The sequence below is a fragment of the Polistes fuscatus genome, unplaced genomic scaffold (genome assembly GCF_010416935.1).
Source record: "Polistes fuscatus isolate 324 unplaced genomic scaffold, CU_Pfus_HIC Scaffold2, whole genome shotgun sequence".
NCBI lineage: Eukaryota > Metazoa > Arthropoda > Insecta > Hymenoptera > Vespidae > Polistes > Polistes fuscatus.
In genome coordinates, this window is record NW_025113096.1 from 16,807,880 (window position 1) to 16,835,471 (window position 27,592).

Below are 27,592 nucleotides of genomic sequence, written 5' to 3' on the forward strand. Positions count from 1 at the left end.
AATTTTACTTTAAACATTAAAGAAAATTGTCGACAAATTCGAAAAACGATAGAATAGAATTTGTTCACATTTTCTTTTAAAATAAATAATATTATTCATGTATCAAATCGTTATATCCCACCGACAACAATATAATATTATTACATTCAATTTTAACGAAATTATCAAAACAAAAAATACGCGAGAATTTTAATCTTCGTAGTCTCGTTTTGTTTGCTTTTTTTCTATTTCATTCATATAAAAATAAAACTAGAAAAGATAGAGTCTAGTGACAACTGAAAGAATTTCATACGACTCCTTGGCCTCGTACGACCTCATAGAAACGTTAGCATCGTTTCTGAAAGACAGGAAAGGATGATCCCTTTTCACCTTAGACCGAATCATCCTCGAGCTAACTCTTTCTATCTTCTCCTTTTCCTATTTCTCTCTCTTACTTTATCTTAGTAGGACTTTTGAGAGCTTTTGCGAAAAATAAGGATAGAGAAGCTTTTGTGAAGGTTTTTCTCGTTGGTGTCTAGACCGCGGAGTCGTTTAGAATCCCGTGAATTTTTGTTCCTCCGGGCGGTTCTTTGCCCATTGATTCGCACACCTTCGAAGTCCGCGATGGTTCTGCAATAAAAAAGCAAGAAAGAAAGAAAGAAAGAGAGAAAGGGAAAAAGAAAAGACTAGAAGAGGTGTAGGTGAGTTGGGGTGGCGAATGGGGGTGGCGTTAAGAAGGAACAAGGGTAGAAGGGGGGGGTGCTTGGAAGGGGTTAGGATTTGAAAAGAAGGTCTAAGAATTATTCCTCGATGTACCCCCACCAACCAGCCGGTGAAAATCTATCGCGAAATAATGACTTATGCACCCCTCCCCCCGTCCCCGCCCACGCCCCCGCCCCATCCCCCCTCGAACGAGTACTTTCTTCTCGTAAAGAAGTAAAGCCAATGGCCGTCTTCATTTTTCTCTGTCAACTCAAGAAGAACTCGAATCAGCCTTTCGGTACCGATCGATTCTACTTTTTCTTTTTTCTCCTTCAAACGAAATGGAAAAGTAGAAGAAAATATCTTCCTTTTCTCTATTCAAGATCTGAATTAGACTAAAGAGGAGAACGACGACGCCTTTATTTATCAATTAAATCGAGAAATTGGCGGATTGAAAGTTACAACTTTGGAACTTTTTTAATGTCGATTAGATAACAAAAAAAAAAAAATAGGAAAAGAGAGGAGGTTCTCGTCAGTCGTCGCCTGTCTAATTTGAGATTTTTTACTTATGTATCAGCTAAGTTGAAAATGATGATTGCTTCTCGATCAATCGGACATTTGGATAAAGAAAAGAAAAAAAGAAAGAGAGAAAATGTTTTCTCGACGCTTATTACTTTAATTTAAAACTACTTGTCATTATTTGATCAAAAAAGAAAAATTGATTTTTAACAAAAGAAAAAGAAAAAAAACAAATTATTCCTAAAGAAAAATCTTGAGAATTTGTAATACAAAAAATTATAAAATAATATCTAAATCTCTCATTTGTCCGAATTTAAAAAAACCAAAAATAAAAACTATATAATTAAAAAAAGAAAGATAAGTTCTTATGTACCAATTAACACGCAATTACGATCATCCAATCCTTAAATTTTCCCGAATAAAAATTATTTACCTCAATAAACAAACAAAATTATAACAAAAAATAGGAAAAAATTTCTCATTAACAATCACGAATGAGATAATTGAAACAAAATGAAAAGCAACGATATAACAAACACGGCGAGAGGCGGTGTGACGGAGTGGGGGGAGGCAGAAGGGGGCTAAGTAAATCAATTTTGAAATAAGCGTAAGTTATCTGGGTTAGACTTTCGCTGACGCGTTCCCTCGGTCCTGTAGCTAGGCTCATTATTTCTAACTGATGACGCCATAATTCAGGTCCTCTCCTTGCTCGGTAGTAGGAAGAGGAAGAGGGAGGAATAGGAGGGGGGAGGTGGGGTAACGTACAAGAAAATGGACTTGCCATGGCTCGACTTGCACTTCGTCAGGCTCCTCTTGAGCTTTCTCTTCGCGAAACTTATGCGCATGCTCACACATATACGTTCTATCCTATATTCCATCTTTCTCTCTCTCTCTCTCTCTCTCTCTCTGTCTCTATTTCTCCTCACCTTTGCTATTCCGTCCAATTAAATGCCTAATCAATTATCCGACACGAAGAACGGACGGTTGCGCTGGCTTTCTTGCTTCTACACCTCAAAACACGTTTCTCGATCGTCGAACGACCAACCGACATTAGGGGAGAGAAAGATACGACCACGATGGAATACTTTATATATCCATACATAAATCCTATGTACTTGTGTATGTATATAGGTATGTATGTACGTGTGAACGTTCGTTCGGCAACCCTGATCTATTGAAACACCGCTATTTTCCACCGTTTCGAGCCGTACGATCGACTTAATTTATCGTTCGATACGCGACCCAACCAATTTTCTACTCCCACAACTTTAATGTATACACATACGTACAGAAACATACCCATATACATACATACGAAGATTATATTTTATATGGATATTACCATAGTATTGGTATACATGTAAATGGTGATTCATTCTTTTCAGGTTTCCGGACACTTGCACAACACCGGCCAGTTTTTGGTCTTCCGTACAGACAAAGAGGCCAAAGTAAGAGTCAATATAACGGGTGGCCCATTGGCTTATCATTATCAATTCGAAGAAATTTATATTCATTACGGATTGGACGATAATCACGGTTCCGAACATCGCGTCGACGATTATTCTTTTCCTGCCGAGGTTTGTATACAATCTTTTTCTCTCAAATTAATTTTCTTTTTCTTTTATATATACGAGAGTGGATTCAACGGTTTCGAGTATTACGTAAAAACTTTTGTTCTATCTAATTCATCATTTATTTAAACGAAGAAATATTTATAAATTTTTAATCCACCCTCGTGTAAGACTTTTAATATTTTCTTTTTTTTTTTAAGAGTTCTAATCTACTTATTTTTAGATGAAATTATTTAAGGATTTGCATTCGTTGTAATTAACGTTAGATTTACTGATATTTTTGTATACTTATTTTTACGGACATCTATCAAATTGACGAGTAAAGAGAAAAATATATATTTTGTTGTATACTTCGTATAAAATATTATAATTAAAGGGTTTGCTTTTGAAGGCGAAATGATGTCTTTGATATAGATTCGTATCGTTCGATCAATAAAAATCAGCTAAAATTGTTGGAAAATAATGGTAATGATTTTTGTAATTTTCCACACCAAGTCTGAACACGTCATATCGAATACGAATCCTGTAAACCTAATATTAAAAAATAATATCAAACGTGTTGATTAAGTAAATAATTTAACTAAAAAAAAAAAGAGAGTAAAGCGAAACGTTGTTATATTTTTTATTTGAAACGGAATTATAACAATTTCGAAATGAATACGATTTGAGCAAAAATTGGTTCTATTTTTGTTTAAAAGTGTAATTATTTCATAGAACGTAGCAATGACCAATCAAGCGGATAAACTGACCAGAGACGAGCAGAAGGACAAACAGAGAGAGAAAGAGAGATAAAGAAACAAAAATGTACTTTCAGAAAAATTCGAAAAGAGGAAATCGTTTTTCCATTTAGAAATATTACCCCCATTTAATTTCATTAAATTTAGTGGCAGTGCGACAGAACGGACACGCGCGAGATTATCAATTAAATTCCACGCTTGTGAATTCGTATGAACGTGAAACGTACGATTTTACAAACGTTACATATTTTACCATTGCCGGACATATGTATATCTACAATCAGTAGTAGAAATATTCGGAAACTTTTTCAATTTCAATCACTCGGCCATTTTATTTCTTTTTTTTTGTTTCTCTTTTTTTTTCTTTATTTCATTTCTTCCTTTTTTATATTTTTGAAAGCGAGATTAAAAGCATTCGAAAAATGTTAACTACAGGTTTATACCTGAAATTTTCTGAAACTTCCATGAAATTATCCCCGTCTCTCCCTTGAATGAGTAATATTTTAAATGAGTCTAAAATAAAAAAATAAAAGAAGAAATAGAAAAAAAGCAGTTCTTTATTAGAGAGAGAGAAAGAATTATTTTTTGCATCATTTTAAAATACATGATTTTAATGAATTTTTGAGCACCTCGACTGATCGTAATTTTATCCGAAATAAAATTAAAAAAAAAAGGAAAAATACTAAAAAACAAAAAAGTAGTTTCAAAGATAAGATATTATACGGTATGAAATAAATGTCGTGCAAGTGTGAGCGCAAATTTTTTCAAAGAACGTGATTCAATCTACGGATTTGATAGGTCGTATAAATACTACCGTTTAACAAAGTAAACAAAATGTCTGTAAAAATATCGTTAGATTTGATTCAACCAATTTGTTACTCGAGTTAAATTAAATGGAAAAAGAAAAAAAGAAAAAAACCCAAGAAAATCAAACAAACAAAAATTCTAACCCATACAACCGCGTATCCTCACACTTTCAAAACTCATACGAAAAACTTGCAAACGCGTGTGATTTGCGTAAAAACTTCAAACGGAATTTGAAAAATGCCTTTTTTTTTCATCAAAAAGTAATAGAATCGTGCTGGCATGTTTCTATCCTTTTTTTATTTCATTTTTCGTATTTTATTCAAGTCCGATAATATCTTTTGCAATCGCTATTGCAAAAACAAGATAGAAAAAAAAAACAGAGAAGAAACGAAATAGGTATAAGAAATTGAAAAAAAATGTATCGTCGTACGTGTAAAACTATCACACACATACACACACACACACACACACGCCCCCACGCACGTACGTTTATACTCAAAGATGTTAACCATTCGCATATACACACTCATACACACACACACACACACACACTTACAAACAGAATGGTATATATAAACGAATATATAAATAATATATGTGCGTGTAAATGTATGTAAATGTATGTGTGTGTATATATGTGCGTACGTGGATAGATAGGCCTCTCATTTTCGGATTACTCGTCGTCGGTTACTCCAATCCCGCAGGCCGCGAATTTAGAAGAGAGTTGAATTTTTTATCGACTCGATATTGGCCGAATTTGTTCCCAACCAATCACCCTCCTCCCTCTAGACCCCCTCTCTCTTCTCGTGGTCGAAATCCGTGACGACAACGACGACGACAACGACGATAACGACGACGACGATCATTTCAACTGATAATTACATATTAACGCGTGTCCTAATTTCGTTTCTGGCTTCATCACGTATTCTGTTTTTTTGTTCTCTTTCTCTCTCTCTCTCTCTTTTTTCTCCATGCTGTACACTCAAATAGCTCATTAAAAAGAGCAAAAAGTACGACTACTCGATTTCAAATCGACAACAATCGATCGATTATTTTCCTCTCTCTCTCTTTTTCTCTCTTTTTTTTTTCTAAAAAAAGAAAAAATACACGTTTCCACGAAAGTGAAAATTATTATTAATCGCTCGTTTTTCCAATCGATTATATCTCTCTCTCGCTGTGAAATGATCGTAAAGAGAGCAAAAATGAAAAAAAAAAAAATGGATAATAAATTCATATATTCTCTTCGTGTTCGTTGTTGTAGATAGGAGAATAAAAAGGGAATACAAATGTATTTATATTAAAATCTGTACACGCAATTACCTACGTTGTAATAACGATTGTACGATGATATCGATATGAACATAAAGATTGCTTATTATCGTCGCAACAAAAAAGAAAAATGTATTACCGTATAAATAAAAATAGAAGTAAAAAAAAAAAAAGAAAAAAAAAAGAGAAAATTATTTGACATTTTGTTTTTGTCGTAGCACCTATTCGCGCGTGTCTATTTCAAAACTAGACGAAACGAAACGAGACGAAAATAGACGAGACTAGACGAGACGAGAGATAAAGAGGATGACCCAAGTGACGAGATAATTAATTGAAATTAATTATGCGACGCAGGGCCCTCAAAATGGGACAAATTAAACACGCATTAAACCACCGCTGCGCGAGAGCTCATCTTCTCGTAAACAAGCTTTCTCTCTCTCTCTCTCTCTCTCTCTTTCTCGCTCCCCTTCTCTGTCTTCCTTCCCCCCCCTCTCTCTCTCTTTTAACCGTGTAATTTCCATATCTTCCGACGTTGGAACGGTAAAAGACCGTAAAAACTACACTTATACGGCGATGATACGTTTTATCGTAGCGAAACGACGACAAGCACCATGAGAGAATGAACGGGGAAGTGAGGAAAGAAAGACACACACATACACACATACGCATACACGTGGATACATATATATACACTTGCCACACAATGCTCTCTCGTTGCTTAATTAAGCGTTTCGATGTACAAGAAAGGTATTCTCTTCTTTTTAAAACTCCGAATTCTCTCTCCCGTTTGCGAGAATATTTCGTGGTAAAGGATCTCCGTCAGCCAACTCTTCCTTCTACCATTCATTTTTACCTTTTATTATTATTATTATTATTATTATTATTATCATCGTAATTTTTTCTTTTTTTTTCTTTTAACGCTGTAATTTAATTGCAAGACTCGTTAAAATTCGTTTTACTATCGATTACGTTCTAGATTCTATAATATCGACATGAAATTATTGAATTTGTTCTTTTATCAGATTAATAACGAGCGTCAGAATGTATTTAACTTTAACGATCATTCGATACTTTCCTTTAAATGTGATCTATTAAAAAATATATATTATGTAATCTTCTTATCGATTATTCCAAGGAAATAACAAAAACGTAAGGAAATTAGAAATTCACAAATTTGACTCAAAAAAGAAAAGAAAATTATAATAAATATTGTTTAAATAATAGAAATTATTTTATCTATATATCGTCGGTATTATTATAAATTAATTAATTAATTAAAATTTCAGTATATTAAATCGTATTTTTTCAATTAAAAATATTACTTTAAATATTAATGTCTCAGCTCACATGGGAGCTTGACTCTTACTACTTAAATATGTCTGACCTTACATGAGAGCTTGACTCTTACTACTTAAATTCAAATACATACGCAACTGCATGAAAAAAGAACGATCATAAAAACCAAGAGAAAAAATCACATTTGTTAATAATTTTATATTATCACATCGTTTAAAACTATTGAATAATTAATTAAATAATTAACTATCAGTATCAAATCCATCTTTTTATCACTGAATTATTATTAAATATTTGTTAAAAATATTAAAGAAAAAAAAGACCAGAAGTTCCCATTAATCGTATTAATCATTAATTTTCTTTTTTACAACGATAAACATAGTTAAATTTTATCAGGATTGGTAATAATCACGCTGATATAATCAACTAATGGAAACGCATGAACAAACTTCGGTTTATTTAATCATCGTAAACGACAAATTCGCAAAAAAAGAAATATGAAACAGAGAAGAGGTGGATCGATGGCAATTATTGGTTGGTTATCTCTTTTCCATTGGTCGTACTTCGTCCTATGAAATTCGATACGTTCGTCATGATTTCATTAAATGTTACGCTAGAAATAATTGCCGAATCTATAAGTTCGTTCCGGACATTATCGTCCCTGCTTTTCGGTAATGGCCGCTTAATTGCATGTACGATGCATCCTCCCGCGAAATATAATCGAAGTACCAACACGTTAATCGAACTCGATCGCCTGCCATGTCTCCACTCTCACGAATAACACACACACACTCAAACACGCACGTGTATATAAAACCCTTTAAACTCCCACTACTACCAATATACAAACCCTTTTACTCTAAAATCCCTATTTTATGCAACAGATTTATTTTCTCCTATTGATTTTTATTTCAATATTTTGAATCCAATCAAATTACGACCACGTAAAGTAACACGCAAAAATCAAGTTTATATAAGTATTATAAATATATATTAAAAATAAATGAACTTAATTGTGCATTGTGTCATGCGTAAATTAATAAAAAACTATCTGATCGGAGATTGAATTGAAAGAAATAAATATGTTAAAAAAAAAAGAAAAAGAAAAGGAAAAAGTAAACATTATAAACTAAATAAGTAATATGAAATACAAATGCTTATTATACTATTTGATATTCGATAATGCGTAACGCATAAAAGGATTAAAAAGTACATCGATTAAATAAATTATTCTCTTTATGGTTGTAATATACCCAGTGACATATAGATACCCGTGTAACGTCGATTTGTTTACCTGAAACAATATTCACCGTGTAATCGCATAAGCCGTGTAATTAGAGCCTGCATCTACCGCGTAGTAGAATATGTCTCGCCTAATGGTTACCTAATTTACCATGAACATTGTATAACTATTGCGGATGTCGTAACTGTGCGCGCTTGCGCGTCCCTTTGCCCACCGAACATGCTTTGGGTATCCCTTGGATCATCGCCGAACATCCTCTTACCATCGATTCCACTCCTAACATGGGATATATTGTATATTCTAGAAAATAATTATCAACTAAATAATTTGAATCCTTGTCGATATATGTTTAATTTTAACGAGGCCCAAACCAAAACGAAACCAACGAAAAATTAAAAAATTAAAAATTAACAAAATCAACCAAAAATTTGAAATTACTCGCTGATTTTTCACATAATCGAATTTATCAATTTATTTTGAAATGTGTGATTTATTGTTATTGCATTAAATCATTTTTAAATCGAATTATGTTACAACATGATGTAATACACCTTGTAAACTGTAAAACATGTTTCAGAAAATTTGTATACTTTTTTGTTCTTTCTTTTAGTTTCGCGCAAATTATTTGTTAAATAAAAAACCATATAACGGGACAAAATTCAAAAATGGATCAAGAGAATGATACGAAATGTGAAACACGCTACTCTAAAGTTTTTTTTTTTTGACGAATCGATCTACTTTGGTTATCCTAAAAGCATTCATTTTTTATTTTTTTTTTACAAATATTCTCGTTTCTCTGAATTCACGTAATCGTTAAAAAGTTTTGACCAATGGTGATATATACTGGAACGCATGCCGAAACTTTCGATTTAATGTCACATTAATTAGGAATTTTCACCTCGTTAATTCGATAATTAAATGTACAGTATATAATTATTATTAACTCTTGAACAATTTATTTAATTGTTTACTTCTACTTTATTTTATTTCTATCCCGGAATCGGTGATATTAATATTATTCGTTTAAAAAAAAAGAAAAAAGAAAACTTTATATTTGATTTTATCTTCGTAAAATAACAACTTCGTTAAGGTAAAGTTTCTTTCTTCTTTTTTATTTCCTCCCCCTCTACAATACGGGATGTTTTACATATACAGTTATTAAACGAAATATTATTATTCTCTTTCTATTTCCGAAACACAATGTGTATAATTTTTATTATTTCACAAAAGCTATTCGCGCAATGAGTACCTACAAAAAATTACAATTTCTTTTTCCCAGAAGTAACATTAAACTCGTATTTTGTGGTATTTTGAAAATTTCCGTTTAACGCAATTTACTTATTTTTATATCTTATTGTTCCAAAGATAGGATTTTCTTTTAATGTAATAAACTGTTTCGATACTAATTCTCTTCTACCACCCCCACCCACACTCTTCTCACTTTTGTATGCATTTCTAAGTTTCAGTCCTTGGTTTAATAGTATAGAAGGTTTTCCTTTAAGCTCGACTTACGTTTTCCACCTTCCATCTCTTACCCAAGTGCACCCTCTTCAAGCTTTGAGAACTAATTTCTTCTTCCCTTACTTTACTCAGCTATCTCCTTGTTCGTTTCTTTACTCTCTCTCTCTCTCTCTCTCTTTCTTTCTAAATTCACTTAAACCTACATTTCGACGTAGCTCGGCTCTCTAATACACCCAGGCAAGAAAAGTTCAATGAATGATAATTGTCACGGTTAAAGGTAAGCGTCTTCCAAGGTGTGCCGAGCTTACCAAAATCATTTCAAACTGTTTCGTTCAAGAATTCTTCCACGAAAGAGACCATACTCCTCTCTTTTTTCCCCTATTAAAAGGATAAACTTACCGAATGAATTCTTAAAAAAAAAAAAAAGGAAAGTAAGAGGAAGACTTGGACCAATCTAATTGCAAGCTAAAAATAAAAATTAAATAATATTATTATAATATGGCTTGGAGCAAATAAAATTAAACATTATTTAAAATTGTTATGTGTTATTTATATATACGATTATAAAATCTTACGAATGTTTAATAAACGACATTAATGTTTTTATTTATTTAAATATCAATTTATTAATAAAATAATCCATCAAAATATTATTCGTTTGATAAGAAAACCTAAATCGTAATTGTAATACCTGCTAATCTCTCAACTTTATTATGTTTTTTTTTTTTTCTATACTTGCAACACATAACCACTTGCAATACATATCTAAAGAATACACGTATATACAATGTAGGATACGTGCATATATGGTAACGTTTCGAAATTAATTAGAATCCAGGTTTTGGCGCGTAGAGAACGAAATTATCTCCTTAATTAAACGGCACGAAATAAATATAGTATCCGACCGATATAATCTGTAATTGGTTCTGCGCATGTAAAATTCTGTAGGATGGCAAAGTACGCGTTTTAAATTTGATCGAATTAAAGCGTACAAAGAGTAAGCTGTTAATTCGATTGATCGTTGAGAATTTTTATCAAAGATCATATTGAAAATGATTTTTTATTATGATTGTTAAATTGTTTATTCTTTTTTTTTGTTGTTTCTTTTTTTTATGGAAAATCAACCACATTGTATTTGTGTGTAAACGATAAACGAAATAACATTTAGAAAAATCTATGGTATTTGCGTGAAGATTCACATAGGACAGCTAGTAGATGAAAAGGAAGAAGAAGAAGAAGAAGAAGCTGTTCAACTTGCAAAAGAATGTCTTATAAACACGGTCGTTCTTTCTCGAATCACCATGGAACAAAAAGAAAAATAAAGAAAAAGAAAAGTGTCTAAAATCGATTCGAAGTTAATCGAAGATATAACTCAAGTCCAAGACGTGAAACTCGTTCTCTACGTGTATGTTACGATACCTAAAATCCGCTATCGCACGCGAGTTCGAGATAACAACCAACGAGATATCGAACACGACTGGTTTTTCTGATTCTGAACGACTTCATATTAATTCACTCTATTCCTATAAGATATTTCCTAATGCAATATTTCATAGAAAATTTTACAATTTTGCTGGATTTATTTTAAACGATTGACGAGTTGATTTATTCATCATTTATCTTGAAAATGATTTCAGATAAAATTAATAAAAGTATTTGCACTCAATGTTGTGTCGGAGTATCGTTGTACATATTTTTTATTGAAAAATTTTATCTGTACGCTATAAATAATAAATGACAATTACGATTGAAAAATCGTATCACTCAATTTGTTGACCTACCAACAACATCTGACGTTTAAGAACGAATCGTTCTGTTATCTTAGAAAATTAAGTTATCATTAGGTAAATCGGACTAAGAGGATTTGATAAATTTTCCTGTCTACTCATTTGCGTTAGAATAACATCGAAGACGCGTTTTACGCTTTTATAATAAAAACAAGGAATCTGTGCACCGTAAATAATTAATGACAGATATTGCTAATTATTGACCCATTATAAAATCTGACGTTTTAGAACGAATTGTTCTGTTATCTTAGAAAATTAAGTTATCGTTAGGAAAATCGGACTAAGAGGATTTGATAAATTTTCCTGTCTACTCATTCGCGTTAGAATAACATCGAAGACGCGTTTTACGCTTTTATAATAAAAACAAGGAATCTGTGCACTGTAAATAATTAATGACAAATAACAAATTATTGACCCATTATAAAATCTGACGTTTTAAAACGAATTGTCCTGTTATCTTAGAAAATTTAGTTATCGTTAGGTAAATCGGACTAAAGGTATTTGGTAAATATTCTTGGCTACTCATTTTGCGTGATAGTTAGCGAGAGGAAGGCAATGTTATCGAGCGAGCAGCTTACATGGCAGAGTGACGTGACACTGGAACCACTCCCAACGGAGACGCGTCGTGTGTCAATATTAACGATAGCTTCGGGTCAGGCTGCAATAGCACTGCGAAACTGCCCTGTTTCCTGGCTTCCACCCTCTCTCTCTCTCTCTCTCTCTCTCCCAGGAAAGTCTGTTGACAATGTTGGATATTAATTCGACTCGGGACATGTTCTTTGTCCCCCTTACCAATGTACACTTGTGGGATGCGTAGATTGCCGTTTACATTTTTCATAAAAAACCTCATTCACCTTTTTTCCTTGCATCTTGTTTTATACTACTAAAGTATGCAGATTAATTATGTTCAAACAGAATCGCAATAACTATAATATCTAAGGTTAACAAAATCTGCTTGTTTAAACGAAAGATCTTATAAATCTGAAAAAATAATATCATTGAAATATTTGAACGTTTGTACTCTAAATCGATGAATACGAATAATTGTATAGAATTTTTCTACACCTTTTTTTTTTTACATCACTATAGCTTGCAAATTAATTATGCTCAAACTTGATCACAATAATTACGATCTAGAATTAACAATTAGTATGTTAAATTGATAACAACATAAATCTGAAGAAATTTCGTCAAAATAATGAAACCCTTCAATGAAATAATATTATTCTGTAATAAGCAGAATAATAGTTTATAAAAGAATAAGAAGAAACTAAGTATGATCTAATGCATAAAGAAAATCAGAATTAGAGTAGTTGTATCGATGAGAGTTAGACAGGAAGACTATAAGGAGGTGATAAAGGTGAAAGCGAGAGGAAGGAGGTGAATAGAATGGGAGGAATGGTCGGTTTGAAAGCCCTATGGTGGAGAACAAGGGGATTCCAAGAGCTATGGTACTTGAGCGAGTCTGACCCATTACCGGCGTGTTTGAGCGACGGGCCGCTTTGATGCCGAAAGCATACTCGAGAAGCAGCTGATGGAGTACCTCGAGCACCCCCTCGAAAGGTCCATTCGTGTCCCCACACCTGAACGGATCGCCACCAACCTTGCTTACTGCACATACACACACACACACACACACACACCTACCTACCTACGTTTACGTTAGATCCTTTCACGGATTTATGCCTTCGCGGTGGCTCTCCAAATTGGATCCAGCAGGAAATTTCTCCTAGGACGACGTTAATCGTTTTGACTCTACGTCAAATCTTCTATTGTCTTCCGATCGTCTCTCCTTTATCCAGATACAAAATCCAATACCATTTTTATTTTTCTTCCGATACGAATTGAACATATTGTATACTTTACTGACGGAATAAAAAAAAGAAAAAAAACTGGTGTGTGTACTTATATACGCACGTAAGAAGTTATACTTTCTTGGCGTACCAAAACGAATATAACCACAATAACCTCAAAAATAACTTTAAAAAAAATTTATTATTATTATTATTATTATTAGTTTTTTTTATAACTTTTTAATTTTTCTTGTTTGTTTTTTAATTAATGTTATTATTTATATATTATTATTATTATTATTATAAATTTTCTTTTTACATAGAATATAGTTGATAAAGAAACCTGTTCCCCCTTCCCTGCTTGATGATCGATAATATTCGCTAATGTAAGCCGATTATTTTTCTTTTATTATTATATTTTTATTCATTTATTTATTTATTTAATATTATAATATCTATATAGCGTGACCACAGGTAAAAAGGGGGAGGATTGGAAGTATGAGAAGATAAGTTACTAATTATTATTATTTATTTATTTAACAAAAAAAGAAAGAAATCATATTTTCAATCGATCGATCTATTATATATAAAAAAGAATTAAAAAAAAATATCAAAATATAAATATCAGTCCACGCTAAATATTAGGGAGATATATCGAATTACTTTATGCGTCAACAACCATGGCGCGGTTACAGCATTAGTTCCCGCTCGATCATTTAAGTTAAGCAACGCTGAGTACGATTAGTATTTGGATGGGTGACCCGCTTGAGAAAAAAGAAAGAGGAAGAAGAAGAGAAAAAAGACGATTTCATGCCGTAAATTTGAAATCGCTTTGCCGCGCATCGTAAATACCGACAGATTTCGTAGTGTCGATTTTTGTGTCGCTGTGTGCGTGCGCATCGTAAAAATTCACTCTCATCATTTTTCCCAAACGCGCCAAAAGAAGTATAACTTCAAAAAGAAAGAAGAGAAATTTACAATGACAAATAAATCGAATCGATCTTTCGGACGATTCATAAGAACAAAGATTATGATATAACTCGTGTAATTGATCTTATTCTAAAGTGAGATAATATTTTCTTAAGACCCGTATATCACGATAGGAACACCGCCAGTAAACTGTTTTCCAATTTCCGAGGATGTTTGTTTAAATTGATCGACCGTTCCCATTCTGCGTACACACGTACGTCCTCTAGAGTCTTTCTCGCTAAATCCATGTTTACCAAATGCCAATCTAGGATGACGTCTTTCAACATACACTTATTGTATATTCATAGATATACACATAGAGACAAATTATCATCATATATAATAAAACATTTCGACCAACAGTTAGGGTCGAGATTTGGTTCATCGTTTTGTAAGTAAAATCAAACTTCGAATACACGCTTATATTATCCCGTCTTTCGATAAACAGTTACGTTAGAGGGAGTTCGAGGTTCTGAGAATCCTCTTGACGAATACCACATTCGTGAGTTACTCGACCAAGCCAGTACTAGTACCTTCCCTTCCTCCTGTGATATACTCGATAACGATCAAACAACCCTACGGATTTGAAGCCAATTATTATTGTATCGAGGAGAACACGCAAATCGAGGAGACACGATTGATCAATTAATAGCCACGCTTGATCTTACACACTAATTGTCCTTGACAATCCCTCTAACTATATCCCAACCAACTCCACTCCTGACCCACCCCCTCTTTCCGTGTCCAAGTCGATCTTGGAATTCGACGACTCGATAGGAATGAACTGGAAAAAGTGAAAGAAGAAAATGAAGGTTTGATAAAGGATTCTTGAAGGAATAGTTAAAAAGAAAAAGAAAAAGAAGAAGAAGAAGAAACTAAAATGAGATGATAATGAAGCGTAGGAAAGAAAGATATGACGTTTGTTCTTACTGTTACCCTACTTCATTCTTCAATTTCTCTCTAAAACCAACTTTAATTGCGCTAAGAGTAAGAATAAGAGGTAGGAGAGTAGTGGAAGGAGAAAGAACAAGCACAATCTAAAGTCGTGGCCTGCAAATTCACCTAATCAGTGTAGGCAAAGCCGTAGCTAGTCGAGAGCCCGTACCAACGCTTTCCGTAATTGTAGTGGTCGTTTATAGTTGAACGACCCTTACAGAGCGTGTTAGATTCGCACACTCTTTCCCTTTCTCTCTCTCTCTCTCTCTTGCTCACTTCTCAGAAAAGCCTTTCCTTACTTTCCTTTATAAAGGAGAGAGAATACTCGAGGTGTCAAGCCAATTCAATGTTGCTCAGGGTATCAGCAATTAGCGACCTTCCTAAATGCACCAATTAAGAGAGTCCTTTTCATTTAGCGCTTGTTTTAAAACCGGATATTCAATTTGCTTCTCTTCTTTTCCCTTCCCTTTTTTTCCCTTTCCTTTCCTTTTTTTCTACCACTTATCATCTTCTTTGAATAAATTTATTTTATATATTTCAATAATTTTGGTATTATGTAAACAATGTACTCAATGTAAACAAATGTTTTCGATTTTCGGATCGGAAAACGTTTGGAACTAAAGTGTTGCCATTATAAATAATATTTTTCCCCATAAACGTAGGTTTTATACAGCTAAATTTAGAATAATAATTATTATTGACTAATCTGTTAAAATTGTAATCGTTTTCCATACGAGTTGCTCTCATTCAATTTTATCTGAAAACAATTTTTCTGATCTTATATTCAAACAAACAAACGATTTAACAAACAAACAAATTATTTTGATAATTAACTCGTTGTAATTAATTATCTTAACGATCCTAACCTTGGCTGGTCTTTTACCCTTTAAGAAGAAAATCTACCCCAAAAGCTGATTGTTAATGGTTACCAAGACTGCACAGCACATTTCAGTGTACCATGTGTTTACACAACTAATAATGCAGAGAGGATGAAATTAGCACAGAGAGGTTTGTCGTAGAAGACGCGAAAATGTGCGTATCACGAACGAGCCTCTGAGTTAATATACTCGCTTCTGGGTGCCAGCAGACAGGAGAATGTGCAGGATTACAGTCATATATCTATCACGGTAGAATAGCGCATTGTGCCGGAAATCGTGATGGCGTGCTCGTAGACCATGCCACAGGCAAGAGCATAGCAATGGACATGCGAAATCTTGACGCCCATTCTGGACCATTTCCTCGATATACTACAAAGAATTACGTTATGCTTCTATATATGTATATATATATATGTAACTGTGTTAAATTGTGAGAATAATAAAGCTTTCGAGCTTTGCAATCTTGTGGTTTACATTAAATCTCTTTAATGTATACGATCTACATTGAATTTAATCCCCATACTATAATACTAATGCACATAATTTTATTATATACTATATTTAAAATTTGTGTAGAAATGATATAATTTAATTAAAAGAATAAAATTCGATTATATTGTTCACAATCATTTGAAAAGTTTTGGATTTGGAATATAACAAAAAAAAAATAAGTATATATTATTTTATATGATATATTATTTTTTGAATTTTTGAAGTAAATTTGGGATAAAATATTTCACGCATTATCATGGGTTCGAATTATTCTATCAAATAGAATTCAATTCTCATAATTTTCCACGCAAATCACAAATAAAATAAAAAATATACATAAAACAAACGCAAATGTATAATCAAAAGATTTACGTGTCAATTTATAAAACAATAAATTAAATGTTATTTAAATTGATATATTATTTTGTATAAGCATATTGTTGAAAAGAATTTATTGGAAAAATGCGCATCTGAAGAGTTAGCATTATTCCACCGTACAGAATAAAAATGTGGAATAAATTCCTCATGCACGGGTGCGCGTCGTAAAAATAAAATAAATATACAATAAAATACAAATACGAATGAGAAATCGATTTGAAGTTAATACCGATTATCTAAACACCCCAAGTTATATCTTCGAAATCTTGCCAAATATTTTGACGCGATCTTCTGCTGCTGCTGCTGCTGCCTTGCGGATCTCTTAAAAAGCCCTTTTGAAGCGGCGATTATTCTTTTATTCTCGGGTGTCGGCATACACTGGCAGAACCACCGAATAGTACTATAGACTCAGACTCAAAAGAAAAAGAAAAAGAAGAAGAAGAAGAAAATGTACCTCCTTGAGAGAAGCTCCGGAGTTTGAGAAAGACACTCGCGGTGCTGAAAACGAGTCGCCGCGAGGGAAAAAAAGGAAGAGAAAAGGAGAGAAAGAGAGAAAGAGAGGAGAGAGAGAGAGAGAGCGATAGACAGAAAAAAAAATAAAAAGAGAAAGAAAGAAAGAAAGAAGCATCCTCCGATGCTTTACGAAGTGGACACTCAAAAGGTACTTCGCATTTCTTAGATATTTCTCAGACCCTGCTCTGCATTTCACATAGATATCTGCACTGAACGTTCTACAAACTTCTACTTTCTCTCTTTCTCTCTTTTTCTCTCACACATATACTTTCTAATATCATACAAAGTTCAAATTTTCCTTTCTCTCTTTCTCTTTCTCTAATATCATACAAGTTCGAATTTTATTCTCTCTTTCTTTCTCTGCACCATGAACACGATTCAAATTTTTTTTTCTTAACGTTCTACAAACTTCTACTTTCTCTCTTTCTCTCTTTTTCTCTCACACATATACTTTCTAATATCATACAAAGTTCAAATTTTCCTTTCTCTCTTTCTCTTTCTCTAAATCATACAAAGTTCGAATTTTATTCTCTTTCTTTCTCCGCACCATGAACACGATTCAAATTTTTTTTTCTTTCTTTCTCTATCTCACACACTTACACACACACACACACACACACTTACACACAATTGAAATTTTATTCTACTTCTCTCTCTCCCTCTCTTTTTCTCACCCAAATACACACACACACACACACATATACTTACACATGGTTCTAATTTTCTCTCTTTTTAATGCATACACATCATACGACCTCTGATCTACTTTCTCTATCATTTTTTATATATTATATATTTCTGAAAGGGGAGTGATAGAGGGTGTTGGATGAGGGTTTAGTGGGAGATAGAATGGTATATGTTAAGGCGTGCTTAGAAATGACACGTTAACATAATCAGATAGTAAACTGTATCGCGAGATCCAGAGTTTTTCATGTTTCCAAGTAGGAGGAGGTCCTAGTAGGAAAAGAAGATCCATTGAAAGGGGAAGTCCTTCTTCAAACTCGATATATCTCTTTGTTGAACACCTCGAGTTTACTCGAACTCCTTTTATAAACCCCTTTATATCGTATTTCTCTCTCTCTCTCTCTCTCTCCCTTCTTTTCCTATCTCTCTTTTTTCTTCCCTTTTCCTTTTCCTTTCTCTCGTTTTTTATTCCTCTCCAAGCTTCGTAAAGAAACTTTCGATTTCGTCGATATTTAAATAGGATCTCGATTGGTTGTAAAATACAAAACGACGAGTAAAGAATTTTCCTCTCTCTCTCTCTCTCTCATTTTCCTTCCTTTGCCTTTTTTCCTTCTTCAAGGACAAGGGATCACTTCCCGTTGGTCCATATAGTACAATGCGAAAGGGTCACGAGTTAAATATTTCATCCCTTTGTGAACGATGAAGTTTCTTGTTGCTGGTTCAACCCGCATGTTCTTTAAATATATTTCTACGACGTGTCTATGCATCACCCCCCTTCTCTCCCTGCTCCCTTCTCTCTCTTTCTCTTTAACAAGGGCAAGACCATTTACAAGAGGTTCAGATTTCTTTTAAACTCTGCACACTTGTAGTAGTCCATTAGAATATACATCGTACTTTTTAAAAAATCTAGATCTTCAGCTGGTCATGACGATTCGGAAAAAAGAAACTTCATTTTGCGTAAATATTTCTTAACAATAAGCCATTTTTAAAATGGGGAACGCAATGACATTAATTAATTTACAATGTCCTATATGTGTACTTAGGACTTGAAACAAAAAATTAATAAAAATTATATTACAAATTGTAATACGTGGTGACGTATGTTGAAAGCCCGAGAACTTCCACTTTTTTTTCTTTCTTTCTCTCTATCTCTCTCTCTCTCTCTCTCTCACTCGTATGATAGCTAAAAACGTCGAGAGAATAAAAAGGAAAGAACAAACCGAGAGAGAAGAAAAGAGCTTCGAGACGTTAGAATTTCACTTTGATCCTTTTGAAATGAAATGATACATATGTGCGTAAATAGAATCGCGCAGGAGACAGAAAGAGAAGGAGAAAGTAAAAAAGAGGAAAAGAGTGAAAGAGAGAAAGAAAGAAAGAAAGAAAGAAAAAGAAAAAAGAAGGGATGGATTCTCATACTCTTAAAGCGTTTGTATTTCGTCTCGGAGCAAACAATGTTGAGAGGAGCAGAAACTAAAAAGGTAAAGCAGAGATGGCAACACGATGAAAAGCTAGAAAGAGTAAGAAAAGAGAGAAAGAGAGAAAGGGAGAGAGTGATAGCGAAAGGAAAAGAGAAAGATACCTAAAGGAACATCTTACTGCAATGAAAAGAAAGTCGTACTTCCATCAGACACAGTAGATTTAAACTTTCTTTTTCTTATTCTATCAGTCTTTCTCTCTCTTTCTCTCTCTCTCTTTTACTCTCTCATTCGCATTGCTTATCTTTTAAATTTATTTTCCCTTGTCACGCCATCCTCTCTCTTGTAAATTCTCGTACACAATCGTTGGTACATTAACGATCATTAAGAGTTTTCCCTTAGCTCGACAATATTTTTGTTTTCTAAGTGCACAAACTGAATATTAGTTTAATAGAAAGAGAAAGAGAGTACTACTTATTGGATAAGGGTTGCGTCAGAGTTGAATCAGAGTTATTATTTTAAGTAAATTGTCAGTATTTATAATAAAGTATTTTTATATGTAGATAATATTAATTATCTTTATTACAATAATTATTTTAAAATATTGTTAATATTTTTAATTGATATTATATTATTTTTAATAAAAAATTAATATTAATATATCTTATATCAATACGTAATCCTGATGCAACTGACATATATATATATCAATATTTTAAATAAAAATTATCGATAATAAAATATTATTATATATACTCAGTATCAATATATGACACTAATCATGATTTTTATATATTCAAAACAAAAAATGATTATTTATAATACACGCAAACAAACAAAAATATTCCTGCATACGGATCGTTAATTAAAAATCTCTTCAATCGACAGAATGTTAAAAATACTGATCAAATATAAACAGAAACGTAATAGTAATGATTTCAGCAATGGCACTAACGGTGAAGATTATTTCTACGAACAATAGCAATTTCGATTAGCAATCGAGTGTCGACAATTATCCTCGTTATATGTTATTAAGCCAAGCTCGCTGATCGTGTATATATATGTATTGTAAATAGGAGGTAAACGTTCGTTTGGATAACAAAGCTGTAAACAAAGAACACAAAGGTGTATAGAACGTGTTGCTTATGCAGAGTCCTGTCGAATTCGAGCTTTTGTTCGATTGGAGAAATAGGAAATTCGAGAGGACAGCTCGATAGAAAATTTATAATAACCTACCGATATTACTCGTTATCAAACAAGGAAGTAATTTTCCTCTCTTGATCTCGTATTTCAGATACAGGTGTACGGATTTAACGCCGAGCTCTATCACAACATCAGCGAAGCACAACACAAGAGTCAAGGATTAGTCGCAATTTCGCTAATGGTTCAGGTAAGCTTTCCAACATTTCTTCTCTCTCTCTCTCTCTCTTTCTCTTTCTCTTTCTCTATCTCTCTTCTTTTTCCCTCCTTTTACATTTATATTATGCATATTATTATTCTTCTTTGTCGGACAATATTATGTATGCTTTGTTGTCTTTGAATAAGAAAGAACACGTTATTCTAAATTAATGAATAATTTAATCTACCTTTACAGCCTGTACGTACATTACCGGTCAAAACATTATTTCATTAATATTAAAATGCTTATAACATTTGGAATATTTTTGTTGACGGATGACACGTTTAATTCTTAATGTTACGAGCAAACAATTGATTTTTTTAGACTATTCTTTTTCAAGTTATACTTCTTTTGGCGCGTTTGGGGAAAATGATGAGAGTCAATTTTTACGATGCGCGCGCACAGCGACACAAAAATCGACACTACGAAATCTGTCGATATTTACGATGCACGGGCAAAGCGATTTCAAATTTACGGCATAAAGTAATTCGTAAATAAATAAATTAGATTATTCTTATTAATTAAACCTTTATCAATGGTATTTAATATCTTCATTTTATTTTATCATTTTATCGTCTTTTCGACAAATGTAGAGTATTATATTGGCACGCGGGATAATTGAAGTTATTTTTGATGTTTCTTTTAAATTTATTTTTGAGGTTATTGAGGTTATATTTGTTTTGATAAGCCAAAAAAGTATAACTTCTTACATGCTTACATAAGTACACACAGCAGTTTTTTAATATATGAGGGTATTCATATTATTATTTTATAATGAGGTTAACTAATTTTGACTGGTCGTGTGTGATAATAATAATCGAATAAAAGGTTTAAGTAATAATTCAAATTGATAGAAAGGTAAAAAATTCATTTTGAAAAATGTCAGTGCATGGAAAGAGACAAGTTTTATGATTAAAATTTATACCAATGGATATTTTAATAACCCAAAGATTTTTTTAAATCGATTAAATTTGATTATAAAGCAAAGGATTAAAAGGAATTATTTTAATTGAAAATTAATATCTTTGTAATATTCTGAGATTATTTTTTGTAATCGATAAATCTTGAAATCAGTGGTAGTCGAAATCTTTTATTGAAGGTTTTCCTATACAAGTATAGTTGCCAAGAGGGAGAAAAAGGTAGTAAGTATCACGTAAGGATTGTCCTTCGAGCCACAGGAACGGCTCCTTTCCGAGAAAGATGAATCGGTCCATTGGGAATTCCGTAATTCAACCAGAACCGATCCTAGGATTTGACAATCACCACGAGATTGTTTATCAGCTAGACCTTCCAAAAAAAGAAAAGCAGAACAAATTCTTTTAGCAGAACAAAAAAAATTGAAAAATACAAATCAATAACGCAGTTCAAATAGTAAAATCCAAAATTTAGCAAACACTTAAATCAGCAAAAGACAAAAAAAATGAGAACTTATTTCGTGGATAGAAAAAATTTATAAGAAATACGAATTGACAGTAATAGCAAATTAAACAAAACAAAACAAATAAATTTGTTAAAAATCTAATCAGCAAAAAAATGAGGACAAATTCTTCCCATAAAAAGAAAAAAAAAAAAAATTAAAAAAGTGAAATAAAATATATCCAAAAAGAATCTATACAAATTTCGATCAAATTTTTCTTTACATTTAAGTAGAATAAAAGTTTGCAAACGAATGAACTAAAATATCTATAGAATCGATACAAATATCATATTTTGTTCTACATTTTAAAATTTAAACGAAAATCGTATAACAAAGGAACTACTTTACACGATCAAGATAAGAAAGAATAAGGAAATAAAAGAGAAAAGTTTGAAAATAAGATCACAAAGAAAGAAAGAGAGACAGAGAGAGAGAGAGAAAGAGAGAAATGTAGAAGATCGAACGACCTGTGACCACAAGTAAGGGAAAAAGCTTTTCTTTCTCGTATTCACGATGACAGTCGTTCCTCGAGTACCCCGAGGGAAGGTTCTTCTTTTTTCCTCTTTATCCCTTCCTCTAATCTCCCCCTTTTCCTCTCCTTTCTCTCTCTCTCCGACTATTCTCGCGTGCGGCTCCTTCGTGCCCTTTTCGAAAGCAACGGCTCGAATCGATTACACGAAACGGCTCTTAATGAACGCCTTGCTACTGTCCGAGTTCTCTATCCTTTTCTTCCTCATTCTCGTTCATTCACTTCTCCTTTCAAAATATAGGTACTCTAAAAAAAGAAACGGAAGAGAAAAGGAAAGAAAGAGAGATAGAAGTGGTGTATAACATAACGCGTGTTAGAAGTGATTCCGACATCTGCTTGGATTGAAAATAAACGATTATCAATCGGTGGAAACACGAATATCTACTAGGAATGAGAAACAGAAGGCAAGTGGTTCATTAATAGCAAGAAGCATGTTGATATAACGGATGTAAACGTCAGCAAATTGACGCTTGGTCTGCCTTCCACCCCCTTTCCCCTCCCCCTTTCTCTCTCTCTCTCTCTCTATCTATTTCTCTCTATCTCATTCACTATACATAGTATACACGTATATAAACGTTTCTCTCTCTCGATCATCTCTGTGTGTGTTTGTGTGTGTGTGTGTGTGTGTGTATGTTGTGTGTGCTGGCGGTTGCAGCCGTGGTACGGATCCATATCGGCTACCAGTATCACCTGTATCGCGCTATTGCAATCTCTGTCAATATCAGTACAAACGCCAAGTAGATTAACACGCGCATGTCATATTAAATACCTTTTGCGTACGTACGTTACGAGGATACGAATTTTCGAGGGAGAGGGAGGGGGAGGAGGGTTCCACGAATAAATCATGCACACGCGCGTTTACGTTCACGCGTAAACTTTAAAACATTTGTTATCAAATTTGATCGGACACTTTACCATTCTTGTTATTGTTATTGTTATTATTATTATTATTATTATTATTATTATTATTATTATCTTTTATTTTTATTCTTTTTACATTTTTATACGTATACCGAATTAATGATCGGTATTTATTAAGAAATATCAATACGTTTTGTATGATAACGTCTGACAGTAATTAATTGTTAAAAAATAATGATCTATTGGGAAATCGAAAAAAAAGACCAGCATCATAAATCTTATCGTATCGTTGGGAAATAAAAATCATGTTCATTTTCAGTATCATTTCTTATTATTCGTAATTATTTAAAAGAATATAATAATATCCGTTGCGTGTTAATTAATCGAATGAACGTTAAAAATAATGATCTATGGGTGAAATCCGAAAAAAAAGACCAGCATAATAGAATATTATCGTATCGTTAGGGAAATAAAAATAAGTTAATTTTTCAGTATCAATTTTCTGATTAGTCCGGAAGTAGTAAAAGAAATAGATAATATCCGTTGCGTGTTAATTAATCGAATGAACGATAGAGGGTATACTGATTAGAATACTAATCGGTAATAGAGAAAATCGAGGAAAAATGGAAAACAGATATGAGAGAAAGGGGGAGGAGCGGGGAGCGGGGAGAAGGGGGGGGGTAACTATAATAGAAGTTATCAGAGTTACGCCGTAATGAAAAGGACAATGGAGTTAGCGATCCATGGCTAGAATGACGGTTTAAGATTTTTCTCCACATTCAGAACTCGAAGAATCAGATAGGAAAGTTAGTGGCGGAAAGTACTCGATCTCTTTCCCTGTCGTTGTCCAACCCCCGAACGATCCTCCAACCGTTCACTCCATCTCTTTCTCTCTCCGTCTCTCTCTCTTTCTCTCTCTCCTCGGCTTCCTCTTTTTAACCGGGAGTTGATATCGTAAGGTGGTGCGTTGAAAGGGTACACAGGTCGCGCGCGCACGCGAGAATGACTGAGTCAAAGAGTAAGAGAGAAAAAGGGTGAGGAGAGAGAAGGGTGGAAGGGAGGAGTGGGGGGTTAAGGTTGACGACTGTAATTCAAACGGATTATACCCTGGAGCGCCGGAGGGGTTGAGATATAAACGAGCAGGCTACGATGAAAACGCCGTTCCTTCTTCCGTGGCCAAACCTTTGTGTACGTGTACGTATGTATATGTATAGTTTTGTGTGAATGCACAAGGGTGTTTAGCGAGTGTGGATATCTAGAAAGGGAAAAGAGAAAGAGAAAAATATTTTCACCTGTTCGCAACAGCAAACTTTTTTCCTACCTATATATATATATACGTAAGGGTGGTAAGCTGAATTGGTACCTAGAAAGAGAACAAAAAACATTATATATATATATTTTCACCTGTTCGCAGCACCAAACTTTTTTCCTACCTATTATATACAATGGAAAGGTGAGGGTACAGTAAGAGAGAGGGTTACCTAGAAAGAGAAAAATATTTTCACCTGTTCACCAACGAGCCAACCTTTTTTCCCTACGCGTATGTGTATTCATATACTTACTTGCATTCCGCCGAGACTTCATTTTTTTTCTCTCTCTTCTTCTTCTTCTCTTGTATTTTCTTTTCTTTTTTTTTCTGTTCCGGTCACCGTGCAAAAACTAAATGTACATATACAGGTTAGTTTAAATATACCAGCAGTCATCTATCTTTCTCTCTGTTTTTTAATTAAATGTTTTGTTTCCGATACAACAGTTTTTTTGTCTCTCTCTCTTTTTACACTTTCTTTCTTTCCTTTTTTTATTTTTTTAGACCAAATTTTTACCTCCGAACTTTCTCAAACCATCGCAAAGTTCATTCATCGTTAAATCGTTGTTGCAGTTGGTTACTATCCGATGAGTTTTCCTATATATGTCTACGTAATATCACGTAGCTGGGAATAATTAAAACGAAAGGATTTAATTAGGGAATAGGATGAAGCATCAGAGAAAGAGGAAGTTAATATTTTTCACGCTAGATTGCTAAAATATAGCAACCATAGAGATTACCTATACCTATTCCCTTTCTCTACAATTACGATGAAGGAGAAGGGGAAAGATGTAGAGGTGGAAATATATATATATATATATATACATATTATGTAGATTATATATTATATAAGGTTGCTTCTGTATGAACCCTTGCTTGCTTGCTTGCTTGCTTACTTGCTTGCTTGCTTGCTTGCTTGCTTTAGGTACGACCACCACCGTTGCAATTAACCCTCTTAATTCATAATCAGGGTAGGCTCCCAGAAGCAGCCTGAATTAAACTGTAGGTTAAGATGATGGAATTAGCGTCGTCTTCATTTCCTGCTGGCCGTTAGATATTTTTCATTATGATAATTTCACTGAGAAATAATCTCTATCTATCTCATTCTTTCCCCACCCCTTCTCTCTCTCTCTCTCCCCTTCTTCTTCTGGTTCTTCTTGAATATTCTGGAAAACGCATTAATATCGGCCGATAAGATCCAACGTTAATGTTACTCTCCCTTAACGAGAGAAAGGCACAGAATAAAATAATAGAAAAATCTATTCGATCTCGTTTGCAATGAATTATAACCACTTCTCGTCTTGAAAGTGGAACAAAAATAATTCAACAAATAAATTGTATTAAATTAATAATAAATACAAATGAAATGTACTCGAGTTTTTCTCAATTTACGCGACACTTTTTCTTTACCCAAGTCTCTCTCTCTCTCTCTCTTTTGCGCGAGGTTAATTATAATACAATTTGTTGCGGATAGTTTTTATACGCAATCTTAATTTACCCGGCTATTATGTTCTTTTTATTTTTTATTTTTTTTTTTATTAAATCATTCGTCGACGTAGAAGTATATTACAATTTCGATTGATCGATTTGAAATCAAATATTTCAATGATTTTCAATGATTTCTCAAAACTGTCTCTTGATCGAGTGAAAACAATGCTAAAAAATAATATAATAATGAATTGTTACGACGCAATTTGTAACTACGAAATGAATTATATAATTACGGACAATGTTTATGTTAAACGAATAGAAATATGAGAATCATAAGTTACTACAAGTTTAATCGTGAGAATAAGCGCAAGCCCTAGCCAACGGATTTATGCTGACACGCATAAAAGTGCGCTACCTCGTGTATGCATATTAGTATGAGTAAATGAGCGTGCGTGTGTGTGTGTGTGTGAGTGAGAGAAAGAGAAAGAACGATGTCGCGTGTAGAAAGGAAAACTTTGCAGTTGTGCCAAGAGAGACTACTTGCTTGCCGTTTTTCCTTCTCTCTCTCTCTCTCTCTCTCTCTTCTTTCTCCTTCTTCTTCTCCAACTCCTTTCTGTAAATTTTCCGAAAAGATAAACGACTATATTACGAGAACGTGCAGCCTGGCACGCGTTGAACGCCGTTGGAATTTCAAAGCAACTCCCTCACATCAGACGCAAAAACGAGATGACTTGTAAATGGAAATAAGAAAAGAAAAGAAAATAGGGGGAAAAGAAAAGGAATGTAAATAAAATTGTCGTTTTCAAGATCATCGTCTAACTCCTAATGTCTAACGTGATTTGGTTTCATTTTTCTTTTACTTTTGTTTATATTTTTAATCTTTTAAATCTGCCATAATTGTATAAGCGAATTTAAAATGATTTTCCAGGTTAAAGAAAAAAAGAAAAAGAAAATATTTCAATCGAAGCGGGGATTGAAATAAAATAGAGAATTATACAAATTCGTAAGGATTTTTCAACAAATTTCGATTAATCGTTTGTATTATTCTATAGAACATACATATGTGTATACGTGTTCACGTAGAATAGAAAATAGTTTCGACACGATTCGTACCAAATTCAATTGTTTTGAATAGTTTGACGATTTAACTGAATCGAAATGGAGAAAACTATTTCCAATGGATCACTCTCGTTGCTTTTTCTCCCCCATTCCAATAATTG

At 33.2% G+C, this 27,592-nt stretch overlaps 1 protein-coding gene across 5 annotated transcripts in view; it reads left to right on the top strand.

Annotated features, from left to right (window-relative positions):
- Positions 1–27,592, top strand: part of LOC122516087 (carbonic anhydrase-related protein 10) — a 232,683-nt gene that overhangs the window by 179,869 nt on the left and 25,222 nt on the right. For all 5 annotated transcript variants that reach the window (XM_043633650.1, XM_043633649.1, XM_043633651.1 and 2 more), the window contains 2 exons: positions 2,586–2,777; positions 20,724–20,819. In XM_043633650.1, coding sequence (XP_043489585.1) covers positions 2,586–2,777; positions 20,724–20,819 — 288 coding nt within the window. The remainder of the gene's footprint in view (positions 1–2,585; positions 2,778–20,723; positions 20,820–27,592) is intronic.